We start from the raw sequence: 17,875 nt of genomic DNA, 5'->3' as shown, positions 1-17,875 counted from the left end.
CAGTTCATTTAGGGAATACTCTACACAACACTTTCATGAGGTACAATCTCTTAGTATCCTCATTTTATACAAGGGGAAACTGAGTCACAGGGCAGGTAATTGCCTTGACATTGACATTACCAAAAGGTAATTACCAAACCTTGACATTCCCAAGGTTACACATTCAGTGACTGGAATGCAGGCAGCCTGAATCAACAGTCTGTACTCATAACTACTATGTTACAATGAATGATCATGTGAACTTAAATGAAAGCACTTTAGAAAGCTTTAATAGAGGAGGTGAGGTTTACATGAGGAGGATAAACTGTGCTTCTGTAGAAAGAGACAAGGAAGAAGTCCAGAAATGTGCTTAGAATTTCCAGGTAGCATCAGGAAAATCTGCTTGCCTGAAGACATAGCATATCCACTGTGATGGTAATGATAAAGTTGAAGAGGTAATGTAGAAGGAGATTATGGTGGGTCTTTAAAGCCAGGTGAAAGAGTTAGGTACAAAAGGGAACTTAATTTTAACTACACAAATAACTGCCAGGTAAGAGTATTCCTAGATATCTGATCTACCAACCTCAATACATGAAATGGCTCAACAGAATAACTCTCAAATATGTTTTTTACAGCATCATTGTATTTAGAACAGTTATTCCTATATTTTAAGAGGCAACCCTGGAGTCTGTATCTAAAATAAATACTGAAATCTTTCTTTTTAGTTTTAGGCAGATTTTTCCAAATAACTAATGTATGGCATTTTAATATTTACTTTCTCAGTATAAACGCACAGCATTTTCTTAGTATAAAAGCAACACATTTATATATGTTAAATAAAATTTCCTACAATTTTCCTAAATACTTATTCTTTATCTTTATGGAGATAGTATGACCATGATCCACCCTCTGTCCCCTCTCACACACATATCACCTGGTTGGCTTGGAGTATCAGCAGTTATAACAAATGATGTCATTCAGAATACACAGGCTATCCAGTATACTAAATAACCAGGTTTTGTTACTCCTCTTTCTCTCTTTCTCTTTCACACCTTTAAATAACTTATGTCTTTGGACTACCTCAACAAAACAGTGGATCCTATATAAAGGAGATAAAATTTAAAGTAGTATTCTTACTTAAGGATATTAAAGTAATATTCCTACTTTGGAGATAGAGGCCGGGCAGAGCAGCTTTGGGAAGAAAGAGATGAATGTGTGTTAAAAAAAAATGAGGGAAGCTTTGAAGAAAAGCTGAAACTTGATAGAAGTAAGCAGAACATATAACATCATACAAAGTGCCTACATGACTCTCAGCAGCATTTTGTAAGTAAGAATATAAATCTCAGTTCAAAGCAGGGCTTTCTATTAAGAGATTTTAATAACATTCAATACTCCTTGCACTTTTCTACCATGAATAATGCAGAAAGTGGGTTTTATCTTGAAATATTTGTATTCAAACTTAAAAAAAAAAACAGAGAAAAGCAGTTTTTGTTACAGTATAAATAAAAATAGTATACTTAGATAGCAAAACTACATTATAACAGCATATTCATTTCAGGAAAAATTAAGAAAGATTTCACTTTAATAGCTGGTAACTTGGTAAAATTTTTTTTAAGTTTCATATGTTTGAATATGAAGTTTCCTAAGCAGGAAAAAATGAGAGAAGATATAAATTCTAATAATACTTTCAGAAAAAATATCTGACAGTACATATTTTCCAACTGTTATCACTTTGCCTCAAAACCAAGTTAAATTTCTCATAAAAGAGCAGGAGTAAATTAAAGCATTTGTAAAATCTAATTTTTAGTAATTAAAGAAGTGAATTTGAATTTTCATATTAATGAAATACCGTCTATAAAGAATACTGTCTATATATACACCTCTCTCATCATGATAGTAACTATCTTTAAATTAAATAACAATGAAAATAATAAAATATTATTTACCTTTTTATCATAGAATTTGCTTGCCTATGAATACCTACTTTAAGCCAGATTCCTAAGACAATGTAACTAGAGCAGTAGTTTAAAAGATATAAAATGTTTATAATTACTTATTTAAATCTATAATACTTCTTAAGATAAACTAATTAGTAATTGCAAATGTTTTACAGCAGAAATCTTAGAATGCAATTTAAGTAATATTTATATGTAAGTGTTTACACCAAAGTAAAGTATTCAATTAAGATGTATTTTTAATATATTAGTCTGGAAGCCTTTTAAATAAGTATACCAGATTTAGAATGTAAGTTAAATTAATATTTCAGAAAAAAGGGTCAAGGTTAAATTGTTTGTCTTCCTTAAAAAGTTTATAATGTCTTTTGTGTCTCTACTTACAAAAAGAAATCTCAATGAAACTTGGATATTAAAACCTCCCAGGAAACCAACAATAAAAGCTGCTAAGAATTTCACAAGTTTTTTTTTTTTTCCTTAGGTGTTAATTAAATGATCATTTAACACTGAAATGTAAACACAACATTTTCATCTCCTGACAGCACAGCCTATTATAAATCCAGGGTAATAAAAGTCTTGGTGTTAATACTCTGAACCAAGTTCCCAGAACACTCTAAGATGCCTTGTCCTGTCTAAGGTTAAGCATCTAGACACAAAACAAAGCTTGCGCCTACTCGACTTCCAGTCCAATTTTCCCATCGCCCAGTGACCTAGGTAACACTTTGAGCAATAAAGAATAAATTTAATTTCTCCAGCATTTTGTGAGGATTAGGAACAATTGTTGGCTTGCAATGACTTTTTATCCTTGGATTCTTTTTCCTCCAGAGCATTCCTCCGGTCCTAAAAGAGAATTCTGATGGTTTAAGACATAGAACAAACAGAACTTTAAATTAGGCTTTTTTCAATCAATTGGAACTGTTGGAGGGGAAGCAATCAACCTTTCTCTGTGCTGTTCTCAGCTATTCACATAGTTCAAGCTTTAATCTTTCACTAGTAGGAGAAACCTATCATGATGGAGCAAAGCTATTTTTTCTCATTCTGTTTCCTGACTTATTTATTTCTCCCTTTAAGTTTGTTTTTTTTTTAACACTTAAATCAAGTTGCCGTACTTAGCTGTAAACTCTCATTTGGAGGCTGTTTCAAGAGACTCAAACTCTCATTTGGAGGCTCTCTTAATAAAATTTCACACCTCTATGCTATACCCTAGACCACGGGTACTGCCATGGACAGGTCTTTTGACCTTTCATTGCTTCCTTCTCTAGGATTTAGTTTCCTTTTAAACTTCTGTTCAAAGGTGTTTGATATCACAATTTATCAAATATTTTAAGGTTAATCCTCCATAAAGAACTCAGTGATAATAGTTAACTTTGTTAAGGGAAATAAGTAATGAGGGGACGGGAACGTACACCACATTTCTCTAGCTATAATGCTTGGTACTTAGGAGAAGTACTGGAATTATGACTGAAAAAAGCAACTTCTGGTTCAAACCTATTTCATTATGTTACATTCTTTAAACTTAAAGTGTCACAAGATTTGCTATTTGTCCTGGATTTTGACATAATCTGTGGCCTAAAAATGCACTTAAAATCACATACGCAGTTCATATAAAGATGACAATATTCCACAGATCAAATCATATTTATATATTACAGGGCTAAGGGATTATCATATCATTTTAGAAGCAAATTTACATTAGTGGTAAAACATGTTCTTTAGCAACTTGTGCAAATCTTCTGAGCAATTTTCAGAATAGTTTACCTCTGGTTTAAGGAGTTTACTCAGCATTTTCTAACTATAATAATTTATATTTTTTCCTTCATTTGTAATTCAGGAAAAACATCATTAAAACAGCAATTTAAATATATAGACTAACATAAGTAGCTTCTGAGTCACAGTCTCTGTTTCTACCCTAATCCATTTTATATAAGAATTTTATATATGAATCATCTACTGAGAGTGTGTGAAGAAATCTCATTAAGTATATCCTGGCCATAATGTACTGTCTTCATCTGAGTAAAGGGAACTAAAATCGTACAAATGCACATTTTATGTCAATTTGTAGTGGTAAAAAATTAATGTGACCATGCATATTTACATGCTATTATACTGAGGATAAATGCCAGAGGGTGGTGCAATAGAATCAGGAACTCTGCGGACTAAGGACAAGTTGCAAGGACACTGCAGTGACTATTATTTTCCTTTTATTTGCATAAGAGGATAATAATAATATAAATATGATTTCTAACATGCTTGAATACTGACAATGTTCTTTTTCATACACAACCTAAACTATGGCCGCCGTATCCCCAGAATGTAAATAGTATTATCATTCCCATTTTACAGATAAGAAAATTTGCTTCCAGGGTATCGACTAACTCCCAGAAACAAAAGAAGTACAGATACCCGAAGAGACATTTAAATACTGTCATTTTATGCCAACTCCCTTATGATATACATTAAATTGGTTTCAGTGCCTTAAAACATAATGTAAATACGTAAGTACATTAAGATTACCTAAATATAACTAAAACCCTATCAACACTTATTCCTAACAATAACATTTATAGAAACTTCAGTCCCCAAATTAAAATCTTGAGATTGTAGTGACAATTTCATTGTTTTTACAGTCAAATTTTACAATATTACCTGATGATATATATATATAAGATATATCTTTTTGACATGAAAACCATATATACTTAAATTCATGTTGCAGAAAAGAAGATTTATCTCAATGAACACTCTTGGCTTTTATTTATCTATTACAGGTCAGATGTTAGTAACGGCCAAAGCCCCAAAATACCATATATTATGTGGGGCCACATATTACACCGGTTTCTCTCCCCAGCATCTATCACAGTATCCTCCAAATCCAAGCTGTCATATCATGAGTACTTGTTTATGGGGACAGAAATATCTACATTTGGGGAAAACAATCATTTAAATAAGTATATCTGAGGGGTAAAGACCTTCTTGCACTTCATTTTCCTATTCCATGAACTATGCTGTGGATTTCACACTCAAGAGAGTCTGCTCTGTGGGTTGGCAACAGCAGAAACCTGCCAATTTTTGTCTTTCTCCAGCAACAAGTCTTCTACTAGTAATCCCTTGGAAGCAAAAACTATATACACCAGGCCTGGCAAAATCTCAAATACAATCTTAATCTTCACTGGATTTAGAACCTTTAAATCATAGGATTACACATTGATTTAAAAAAATAAAATCAAAAGCAGCAGGTCCTTCTCAATGGTTTTGCACTTTCTTTTTCATGGCATCGGTAACGGCTACTCTGAAGTATGTCCAGACACCAGTATGTCAAGTCTTTTGTCCATCCACTTGAAAACAAACATTTGGTTATATAATGACAATCTTTTCAAATTAAACACTCCTTGTATATCTCTATTTTTTAAGTGGCAAAACAGAGTCTTTGATCCCAGTAATAATAGTCAATAAGTTATTTAAGTAATAAGGGACTTCATGTGTTAATCACTGAAAGTTAACACTTTTCTAAGTTTTATCTCTTTTATTGGTTGTTTGTTTTCAAATAGGAAAAGTCAATCTCTTCCCCTTAGCGAAGTATCAGTATACAATGGGAATAGCGTTTCCTTACACCAAATCATAACACAGACACACCATCTTCGGGAGAACTTTCATCCTCAACACATGAAGCTCTCTGGCAATCTCGGCAACAGAAATCAGCGGTAGCTATCATGGCAGCTCGCTAGATGAGTAATGATGTCAATCTGGCTGGACAACGGTAACCGTAGCAACTGTAACCTGCAATTCCTGCACAACCACCGTCGGATTTATTGTGGCAGGGGCCAAAGAGGCCAAGAGTAAAATGAAGCAGGAAACTATGGCACCTGACACCTCTAGTAGCCCACACTTTAATCAGAGCTGGCAGAAATTAATTCAAGAGGAATTTTTACACGGGCTCCACTGGTGTATTCTGCTTTTATGCTTGACTACAAGAATCCTATGAGACTAAATTGACATCAAGAACTAGGGAGTTAGTTTTATATAAGGACAGAATTATATTAAATTAAAGGATATTTTGCTTAAGTGAAAAAGCTATCATTTTGATCTTGCCGTGTCTATTCAAACTCTTCAATGCTTATAAAACCTAAGGGGACCAAACATTTAATTAGCCAAGTTATCCTTTAAATTTAATTTGGTTCTCCATTATTCATAATGCCTTCCCAGAGTTACTATTTGCTCATTCAAGTTACAAACCCTCAACCCAACAGAGATTTAATTCAATACATCAAACACTTACTGAGAGTTTCTAAAGGTCAAGCTTATAGTAGACCCTGGGGATATTAAAAAAATATTTTCATAATACATGTATAATCGACATTTGTATGCATAATCATAAAATAAAACTAAAGTAACAATAATTAACAAGCAGAAAAATGGTTATATCTGGGTGGTGAGATAATGAATAATTTTTACTTTCTCTTTTCAATTTTTCTGAATTTCCTAAACCTTTTTACTACGAACATGTGTTGTTCTTATAACTATCAAAAAAAAAAAAAAAAAACTAAGGCTCCTTCTTTGGGAGTGGAGGAAAGTAAAGTAAAGACAGCTTAATTATATATTTGTTATGCTTAGCAAATCAATTTATTACCTTAATAAAAAATTAAGTTTTCCTCTTTAAAAATTCCCAATTATTATAGTTATCAAAAACAATTTTGAGAACCTGAGATCCTATCTGACAGCAAATGAATTATGACCTGGCCAATCAAATTATGCAGTCAAAATCTATTTGTCTCAGGTAAGTATTCACTAGGCCATAAAAAGAGTCCTTGGCTTTAAAAATTCTATTTATAATATAAGAGAATTTAGTGGCTCTAAAACTCGCTGGGGAATAATAAATGCCACTTGTGAACCAGAAATAAAAAGATTTTATTCAAGGAAGTGAAAAAAAAATGAGTTCCTGGGACATATGCAGTTATTTTTGTTTGTTTAGTTTTGGTTCAATAGATACAAGTGAAAAATGAATTTCTACAAAATGCTTTAGATACTTAAGCTTATGTTAGAAGTCTGAGTAAATATAATAATACTCAAAGAAATAAACTGAAAACCACAAATCAAATATTTATAACCAAATGCCTAACCACAGTACTACCAATGAAATTCCTCTCTAACGAGCCTGGATTAGTAGCTGCAAACTCAAATCACAAAGTGTGAATCACTCACTCCTAAGCCACCTGTAAAGTTACATTTATCAGGAAGATTTGCATGTGCTACTCATAAATTTCAGTCAACCATAATCAGTTGTTTCAAAACTCACTGCAATCTCTTTTTCAGTTAACCAGAGCCAGATTTCTCTAAAAATAATTTTCTTCACTCTTAGGTTGATAAAAATGCAACCTCTGATTGGGAGGAGGAGCAACGAGGAGGAGAGGAGTCTCTATATATGTTAAGAAAACTATCTGCTGTCTTTTTAAACCTATAACCTATTGCCCTGTACTTTACTTTCCCTTTACTTACACTTCCCATCTGTCAACAAGTGCTTGTAATTTTATTACACTGTCCTGTAGTTTATGCAGAGTTGGTATTATTTTACAGAGTTCTGTTAATGGACTGGATAAATGGTAATGCTATTTAAACTAGTCTCCTGCTCCAACAAACACAGCTGCAACTGTACTACTATTTCTGAGCAAACATCTTGACCTGAACATGTAGTACTCTCTCAAACCGTCCAAAGAGAAATTGGAGCAGACAGCAAAGGAAAAGCATATTTGGCTGCTAGCAGCAACCAACCGTGTCGAATCATAATTCATATTCCGTGTACCCTCTTTTTTTTTTTATATTGCATTTAGAGTTTGCAAAAAGCATGTGCACTTCTTCCCCTGGCATCTTATTTTCAGCCATTATTCAAACGGTGATTATTTACCACAAAAGCTCAAAGAAAATCAGCAGAGTGGCCAGTACCTCAGATTAGCTTTAATCTAAGCAAACAATGCTAAAAATTTAACATCAGTGTCTAAATTATATATCGAACTGGTAAACTTTTTTCTTGGTGATAGATTAGGGAAAAATTATATTAAGAATGGGCAAAAGATAGAATAAGAAAAGAAATTTAGATACTAGCATCATGCATTTATTTATAAAGAGAAAATAAAATTTTAAATTTCTTTCATGAGTTCTAGATATTTATGTCTTTACTGCATCATACAGTAGGGCAATTGTGATTCACTTAATAAATATATGCAACAACCAGTCAAATACTTTCCTTTTCCCAATGTAATTGTCCCTCATTATTTGTCAAAAAATTCTGCATCCTTTTTTCTGTCATGTGTCCTTTTTCTGAGAAAATTATTCATTTTAAAATGTACATTTTAAAAGATATTTTTGAATGTAGGTTTGTGCACATTTTTCCATCTGCTAGAATATTTGTCTCAGGTATACTACTGGGCACTTCTACCATATGAAGAAAACCTGAACCTGTACCTGTCAGCTCCACAAGCTTTTGTTCCTTTGTTTATTAAAGACTTTTAATGATGGTTGTTTAATTTAATTAGTAATTATCATCATAAAACAGTACTCACGTACAGCTTATAACTTATCCTCTCAAGAGAAATATCATTGTTAACAAATCAACTAAGTCTAATACAGGTGAGACAACAGTTCCTCAACCCAAAAGAATATTCCTGATTTGAGAATGCCAATAAATATTACATTGCAAGGTTTCTATGTGCATCCAGTACCTACATCAGGTAACAAATCCCAAGTAATGAGGAACATTTTTTCAATATTAAGCATTATATTATCAAGGTATAATTTCAAGTAATCAAAATATATCAAAATATTTGTGTTCATCTTGTAACTAGTTCCACCTAACAAATATAACTTTAGCTTCTATTACTCCCCAAGGAAAATCTTTTGAGCCAAACAGGCACATAAAAATTCTGAACACATTTTCTAGCTGCTGCCCATTTTCCCATTTATTAACATGCCTTTAATCGGTTAAAAAACATTGTCTTGTAGTTTTATGGGTTCTTTTTCTTTAATTTACTTTTTAAAGATTTCAAGTCTTTTTCTTTCATATAGCAGCTGCATCATGTTATAAAATCATAACAAAACATAATAGAAAATCACTTGGTCTACTACATGATACTGTCTAAAAGGGCAAAATATCAAATAAAAGATAATTTGCTGATGGGGGATTCTGCAATGAATTACACCACCTGAAAGGTCCAGGGAGGCTGATCTAAGTACCTCCAGACTAAACATCAAAGATTCTTGTTTCTCAGAGATGGTAAAGTTACTTCGTACATTTTCTTCTCTTTGACTTAATAGTTTTGATTCAAAATAACAGTTATTCTGTTAAAAGTACATTTTTATAGTGCATAAAAAACAGAATTTCCTAGATTTCTGTGTGTTGTTTTTATATGCACACTACTAGCAATTCAGTAGTTTAGCAGTATTCGTTGTATATTAACCTGGAAATCAATTCTTGAAAAATCTTCTCTATCCCCAATAATTAAAGTAGGCAGTGAAATAACTATTAAAACCAAATCTGGCTGGGCGCGGTGGCTCACGCCTGTAATCCTAGCACTTTGGGAGGCCGAGGCGGGCGGATTGCTCAAGGTCAGGAGTTCGAAACCAGCCTGAGTGAGACCCCGTCTCTACCAAAAATAGAAATAAATTAATTGACCAACTAAAAATATATATACAAAAAATTAGCCGGGCATAGTGGCGCATGCCTGTAGTCCCAGCTACTCGGGAGGCTGAGGCAGTAGGATCGCTGAGCCCCGGAGATTGAGGTTGCTGTGAGCCAGGCTGACGCCACGGCACTCACTCTAGCCTGGGCAACAAAGTGAGACTCTGTCTCAAAAAAAAAAAAAAAAAACCAAATCTGTGGACCTTTCTAGAAACTAAGCACATATATTTATAAATAATTATCAACTGATATGCATACATTTCATCTTTATAGCAATCTATAGCTCATTTCCTTGGGACAAAAAGTTCCTAGAAATTTTGTGTGTTAAAAAGGCAGTTGCAACGTTCCCTTATTTGATTTTTTAAAATTTACTTAAATTGGGCCAATTAAGCAGCAGGAACAAAAATAAGAAGAGAAAGATTGCTAGGTGACTTTGGTTATCCTCAGAGGAACAAAGTCAGATTCTTTAGAGAGAAGATCTGGTATGACAGCTGGGGAAGTTCTTTTTATTGTCAGTTAAGGTAGCAGGAGGACCGAACAGAGATCCTGGCTACAATAGGAGTAGGGGTGTAGGAACTGATAAGAACAATACTAAAGCCTTGGCTACAAAGTCAAGTTTGGAAAAATGCATTATGCTCACTTTGTCTGCAAACACTACCACATGGGACTTCCGCACCATCCAGGTGGGGGCCGCTCTGAGCAATTTACTCTCTTTATCCCAGCAGTTTTTTCACAACATGCATGAACACCAATAATCATAGCTATTTATTTTCCCAACACTTTGTAGCTTATCTCCCATCTGCACAAAATCATTCATATGGCTGAAAATCTAATTTTAAAAGCTTTGAAAAATGTGTTTTCACTATTACACATTAGCTCAGCGAACAAGCATCCCAGGGAGGAAAAACCGATTCTCCCTAATACTCACATTATGCTCCTTTAAAGAACTACTTCCTTTAACAGTCTATGACGTATTTGATATGAAAACCTTGCCTTACAGTCACTCACATTGCAGAGTTTGAAATTCTGGCTTTAAAAGACACATTTAAAAGGAACTTTACAGCCTTCTTTAAATACCTTATAATAATATTTTCAGGCTAATAAACACTACTACTTGACTACAGAAACAATACCAAAAAAAGCTGGCATTAAAAACCTCAACTTCACAAGAAAACATTGCCAATTTCCTCTTAAAAGGAAGCACAGTAGCAATTTTTCCCTTCAAAATGTAATCAATAGTGTCCACAAAATATTAGGTAAATTTCACCATCATCACATGACCAAAAAAAGGAAGAATACAATTACCGTAACACATGCATAAACCACAAAATGCTACCCAAATGAAACAATTAAAATCACCGGAAAACTAATCATAAATCTCCTTAAGGGAAAAAAAAAAAAGCAAACTTTTAATCCATTAATCTACTGGTGAATAGATTCCAGGAAAGCACAAGGAAACAGATCCAAAATACATTTAATAAAACTCAAGGTACTACCCAAAGCAACAATAACTACTTGTGTCTACTTACAGCCTGTATAGCTTCGAAGTCCCAAGAAACAGCAACTCAGGAAACAGCTGAAGGTGATTTCTGTTTAAACGCCTTTTGAGAAAACAAAAACAAAGCTTATGTTACATAGAAAATACCCAACAACGAGACTATGATTTGGTAGTGTCATGCCTCATCCTGTATTTCAGGAAAGAATGAAATGACATTCAAGAGAATTCAAGCATTGCAAATCAAAAGTTGGTTACACCTTTTGTTACATGACTCTTTAAAGCAATTTTCCATTATGCTTACTCAGAGGATGATTACTGGGGCCTAAGCTCTAAACGCAAATCCCGTGCAACATCAGTCAACCAGAATATACACAATGATAAAGGATTTCGTGACTCAGACTTTGGAGCCTAAGTTAGGTGGCTTCAATAGACAGCAGAAATATCACAGCAAACAGTATCTTAAAGTAATTCATCCACTGTCCCAAATCACCTAAATCTTCAGCCAAGGCATTGTGGGGAGATGGAAATTTCCATTTTGTTAGGTTTTCATTTCATCGGACAAAAAATGAGAAACTGTCAGCATCATTTGTCTTCATAGGCAAAATCAGAAGAAAGCCAATCCAAAGTTCAAAACTCAACCCACAGCTCCCAAACCTTAAATGAATTTAAGGCTCAGGGTTACAACATACAGTGGAATCAAAACTGTTTAAGTGATGTTTTTTAAATATTTAACTGATATTGGAATGTTTTAAATGTTTTAGAAAAGAATTTGATTGCAACTCTAACTCAATTTTAAGTCCTGATGCTGTGTATCTAAGTTCTTTTGGACTATGCACAACTACTAAATAAAGAGCAGGCAAATTCTGTCTCTGATGTACTAATATCCCAATCCCATCTGTTTAAATGTACAATTTAACATTTAATTAAAAACAATTTCTATCTCTTTGCTTTTCCCAAATCTAAATAAAATGATAAAAAGCTGATGTAAAATGCATGCAAATGATTTAAAATCTTCTTAGTTCCAGAGGAGAATAGTTCCAGAAACTAATGTCACACTGAAGAAACGAGAGGTACTCCTTAAGTCTTAAAGATAAATGTTAAGGGGGCAGGAAAAGAGGGCATACCAATCCTAACATATTGAAAGGATGATCAGGTAGGAGCAGAATTATACTTATTTAGTCTCCAGAGGGCGAAAACGGGAGAGGTAATTGTAACTACTAAGAAAGTAGATTATAGGAAAGAACTTTCTAAGAATTAGCGATATTAAGAAGTGGAATCTCTCAACTCCTTATTCCAAATATGTTCAAGCAGAGGCTACATGTTTGTTTTTCCTGCAAAGGATGTAATAAAAGGAAATTCTCTGAGCTAGGTCAGGTGAACTTCAGAACTTTTTCCAATTCTAAAATGCCATAAGGAAATGATGGTAACCATAACTTTTGTGACATGAACTCATATTATTAAGAAGTTGGTCATCTACAGAAACATTCTCAACACTTAATAAAATGTATCCTAATAAAAACGTATGCCAAGACAAGTAGGGGGCAAATAGTAAAATTAGTAGTGAAAGGGCAGATTTACTTTCCATTTGCACTAATTTTTATGAATAAAGCACACAACAAGGTTAAATTTAAAGTGAATCCAAAAGCTCTTAATTCACTTGTTCTCTGTTGGGTATGATTCAGGAAGGAGTACATCCAGAGTCTACCATTATTCAATTTCAATAAAATATAGCTTAACTATAACTTTGTTATATTTGTCTCTAAAAGAAATAGATTGCAAATATTTGCAATAGTGGTAATGAGAATGTTTTCTAGGATAGCAACTACTCTTGGAAGAGCCTCCAGAGCCCAAAGAGCCAATCCCAATTTCTGAAATGGCAGAGATGAGCTTTTTCATAAGGTGATAAAAACCACCCGATTAACAAACCTCATCTGTGATTCTCCAGAGTAAGCATGCTCCTCAAGGACCTAGTCCATGCAGAGGCAGCTCTCCATATAGAGTGCTTTCCCTTTTCTCCAAGTGGGCTTTCTTACATCCTCTGTGAAATTTCCCCTGATTCTCCTCCATAAAATTAATGCCTCCTTTGGCTGTGTCCCCATAGCATTTGATAAGTAAGAGTCCCTTATACTCTATTTATTCGCATACTGGTCTCTTTCCTACTAGGCTGCGAGCTCTTCAAATATAAAGACTAAATCTCTTCCTTCTTCCCTGGCATGTAGTGGGTTTTGAACCATATCAAAAGGCACAGAGAGAAGTCTGTTTTCACTCAACATTTCCTAATCTTTCCTGGCACTTAGTAGGTTCTTAGGAAATGCTGAATGAGAACACACTGTTCTCTTTGCATTCTGATACACTTCAGCAAGGCCCTAGCATATGCATTTTATATTAGGCCAATTATTCTCTGGCATACTTGCTGCGGCACCTGCCTTAGGTTTCATGTCACTTTCCAGCTGATCAAAGCCCGACTATCAAACCTGCTTTCATATGCCCCAGATAGCAGCTTCCTCCTTTCCCTTCCACCAACTTCCTTGCCTACCTCCCTTCACCCTACAGGTTCTCAACATCACCTAGATGTTGGAAAGAATAAATGTGTTTAAACAAATGAAGATATGGATGTGACTTGACAGCTGCTACTAGCTTTCTTGTTAATGGGTCTACATCGGTATCATTTCATATATCGTGAGAAAGTAGATATTTCAGATTGGGCACAAACTGTGTCTTTTTCTTAATTGTTATTATCATTTTCTCATTCCCAGTGGTTCTTAATTCATTCCACAAGTAATAGCTAACACATATTAAGCTTACAATGTGATGGTTTTTTTTAAAAATCTGGATTTCTTTAAAGAATATTAAGGTGCATAACAATGACAAAATAGATCTGAAGAAAAAGTAGCCTACTTTCTAACACCACAGAAAAATTTTCAGTGGCTTGAAGAGATGATGTCACAATAAGAACTCTAATGTTAATGAGTTGAAGTTAAAAATCTGATAGTCCCAGAACATGAAAACAGCATGCAGTGAATCAAAACATTGCATACTATTATTTATGGAAGCCAAAATAAATTAGCACTGTTAAACAGACCAGGTGAGTCAATTAACCATTGTTCAGAGCAGGGGCAACTAATTGTGCCCAAGGAGAAATAGAGGTATAGTGACATTTATCTTTTGTGTCATCACTCCTAGATGGAATCTGCCCACAAGATCCTAGGACTATTTGAGAATTCTCTAGATTGTAATTCACGGTTTCAAAAAGGTGTGCAATTATCTCTCTGACATACTTTTTCTCAAGGCAAAGATAAGAAGGATCCCAATAACCATTTGCTCTGTGCTACCAGCTATTTTTCAGTGGGGCTTTCAGAGAGGTGAATGATATTTCTGTGTTGCACAAAACACCACAGCTTCTGAAATGCAGGTTCTCAATAACCTCAGTTTGAAGGGCATTATTGACAGGTATTGTTTTAAATTATTATCTGCCATCTGTTCCTGTGACTCTTGTCCTTTGGTATAGAGGTTATAGTCTCTTACTTTTTGCAACTTTCACCTCAATTCAATTAATATTCACAGCCTTTCAACTAATTCAAAGTGTAAAACGAAAACAATTTTACCAAAGCCAGTGAAAATTTTGCACTTCATATTTACATGTCAATGTAAATACAAGGTATTGTTAGCTGCCTGTAATTAGTGTTCCATAAAATGTCGCCTTAAAAAGTCTATCATTTCTAACACCCTATTTCTCATACATAAACCATCAGGAGTAGGACACTAACTCCCTCCCTCTTTTGGCTTCCTCTGAGGTAAATTTCCACTTATCTTTTTAAAATGTTTTTATTCTAATATTTTTAAAGCAAAGATTTTAACATTTATCTTGTATTACATAAATAAAATAAAGTTTGTATTTACAACAGTGATATCAATGATAACTTAATCTTTTGTTTTCCATGCTAGGGAGGTCAACACTTACTAATGAAAATGCTGCTTCCTCTTTTGTCCCCTTATTTTTAGATATTTCTCTGCAGAATCAGAGAGATTATGAAAAACACTCTGAAACAAATCTTTAACAGGAATTTGAATTTTCTTCACCTCTCTTCTATTGATCATATAATATGGCAAGAAGAAAATCAGAATGAAATGATACTAAATATGAATGCAAAAAAGTCGTATTTATTACATGCATACTTTGGCAGCTCAGATAATTCCTAAACTCAGCTTTTGAAAAATAAGAAGTGTGTTGTAATGAACAGGAATAGTTCTTTATAAATGTGCTATGTGCCAAGCATTTTGTGAAACTATATGTACAGTATCTCTCTTAACTCATGTACCACCACTATGAGATATAATAATAATTATTTCTGTTTTAAAGATGAAGAAACTGAAATTTTGAAAGAAGTATAAATGTAATCAAGCTCTCTCAGCAGAATTGAAACCATGGGACTTCTGATGTTACTCTTACCTAATGTTTCTGATTTTAAAAGGGAAAAAGGGTAACTGTATCTCCTTAGAAAGCATTATCAACAATACAATCAATGAATATTTTGCCTGGTATTTCATGGAGCACCAATCACCAGCAGAGAAAGCTATAAGGTGCCTAATAATAGGAGTATCTAGATAATTGACACCCTATGCTTTATTGCCAGAATCTAAAACAAGCAGCCCCATAGCCAGTACTCCATAGCTGTCCATCTGCATTCAAAATGAATGGACACTATAAAGAGAACAATCAAATATTTTTGTAAATGTTGTCATAAATCAATATTCTAATTTTTACATTACCAAATAAGCCTTATTTTGGGGGAGCTGATTGTTACCAAGTCTTTACTCTGAAAGCATTTGAACCAGTATTTCTCTAGTGCAGCAGATAAAACTTACTTTGAAAAAAGATTATTGCAATATATATGAAGTCTACGAAGAAAAAGACTCTCATTCTATGTAAAGTTGTGAAATTCAGTCTAGAAGTCATAATTCAAGCAGAAAGGTATCCAAAAGGAATGAAAGACTGAATGAAAATATTTGACATTCACTGCTTCCACAAATACATTGTAACAGTGCAAACCAAACTACTCATTTCAGGGGACGTATAAAGGACACAACATCCAGCAAACACTGCCACAAAGGATGAGCCCAAAACAGATGTGGGAAAAATAAACAGCCTTGCTTCTTCAGAATTTATAAAATGGTCCACAAAGAGCGAACAGGCCTTCTCACCACCGTTCAACTTCAAGGCCCATAAAAACCAGTGCATGAGAAACCCTGTCAGATGGATGCAATGCTCTGCTAAACTTGTAACAGTGCACATGCATTAAAGCTTTCTCTGTATAATCAGAAAACATAATTCAAAATAGTCCATATCACTTATCAACAGGTGAAAATAATTTACGTTTAATGGATATTCCAATTTCTTAAGCATTTTTATGTTATGTAACACACATACTCAGCCTCTGTTGCAGAGTTTGAGGTGTTCTTTAAAGAGACTTTCCAAGAAAATGACTGTAGTCATTTTAAACTTAGGTGTAAAGATAACAGAAAATAATTCTTTTGAAGATGGGCCTGCATTCTTTTCCAAGGGATCAGCACTGTTAGTTTGCCCTTACTTTAAGAAAAGGTATGTGTTATGTGTTGCCTATAAACTTGTAGGACTATTCAAGAAGGAGGGTTCTCTAGATCCTTGATGAACAGAGGATAAACAGTGTTGCCTCTCGGACCTGTTCTACAACATATTCTCTATTTGAACTCATATGTAAAGGCCCAAACAAAAAACCTAGAGTGTTACAGTTCTTCAGCCTTACTCACGGTGCCTGTCACATGCTTAATAATAGTGTATGCATGCCAGGAGAACTAATTCAGTACCACCTTAAAAAATGAAGAAATAAATAAATTTGCCTTTTAGATATCATTTCATCAGAGTGTAGTATTTAGTCAAATTTAGGCTCTACTTTCAAGGAATTTAGATTTTTCTAAATTAAAATGGTGGAAACTTTAAAATATCTAAGATAATAACTTTATTTTCCAAGATTGGAAATGGCCTTATTATAATAAGAATTTCAGAACTCAGTTTTCAAGCAAAAATAAGTATCAAATGACAAAGCTAGTAGGAAAAAAATGTCATTTCAAACCCAACAATACTAAAACGGGGAGAGTTTAAAGCAATATTTGTCTTAAAAGCACACATTTACACATCATTAGTGGGAAAAAATAAACAATCCATATGCTTGCCTTTATCACTTCTGCAATTTCCCTATTTTAAGGGTATAAGATGGTTGTAATGTTCATGCAAAGCCTAATAGCCAAGATTTTCCATGGTATGCTATTGGTTCTCACTAACATAATCTAGGCATATATGGCATTTCACTTTTTAAGTCTTCAAGTAAATAACAAAATGTACTAAAAGTGACAACTCTAAAAAAATTTCAAAAAAATTCTCTTACACTTGCATTTGTGTTATTTAGGAACTTTCAAAAGGAGATGATTTTCACTAGTAGAAAGAACCCTGATGTGGCCTGGGACTCCACAAAAGACCATCCATAAAATAGAACCTAATGCTTGCGTAATTCCATAAACTCTAAGTGAACGACAGAATTTTACACCAGCCCACAGAATTGCTGTTTTCCAATGCTATTTTTTAACCCTCTAGGACATTATGTACCAGCCAAGAAATATCTTGCTTGAATAATTCTGCATGAAAAATTTATTGCAGATATGCACAGGTGTCTTATGTGAAGTATTTAAAAAAAAAGTAGACTTCACGAGTGTTCTGATTCTTTCCTATAGCTTATTTATAGC

At 33.9% G+C, this 17,875-nt stretch overlaps 1 protein-coding gene across 2 annotated transcripts in view; it reads right to left on the bottom strand.

Annotated features, from left to right (window-relative positions):
- Positions 1-17,875, bottom strand: part of SLIT2 (slit guidance ligand 2) — a 345,517-nt gene that overhangs the window by 318,108 nt on the left and 9,534 nt on the right. For both annotated transcript variants that reach the window (XM_012737490.3, XM_012737492.3), the window contains exon 4: positions 11,130-11,201. In XM_012737490.3, the coding sequence (XP_012592944.1) occupies positions 11,130-11,201 (72 nt within the window). The remainder of the gene's footprint in view (positions 1-11,129; positions 11,202-17,875) is intronic.

Source organism: Microcebus murinus, chromosome 3 (genome assembly GCF_040939455.1).
Source record: "Microcebus murinus isolate Inina chromosome 3, M.murinus_Inina_mat1.0, whole genome shotgun sequence".
Classification (NCBI taxonomy): Eukaryota; Metazoa; Chordata; class Mammalia; order Primates; family Cheirogaleidae; genus Microcebus; species Microcebus murinus.
The sequence above is the reverse complement of the archived record's forward strand: the minus strand, read 5'-3'. Positions and strand labels throughout refer to the sequence as shown.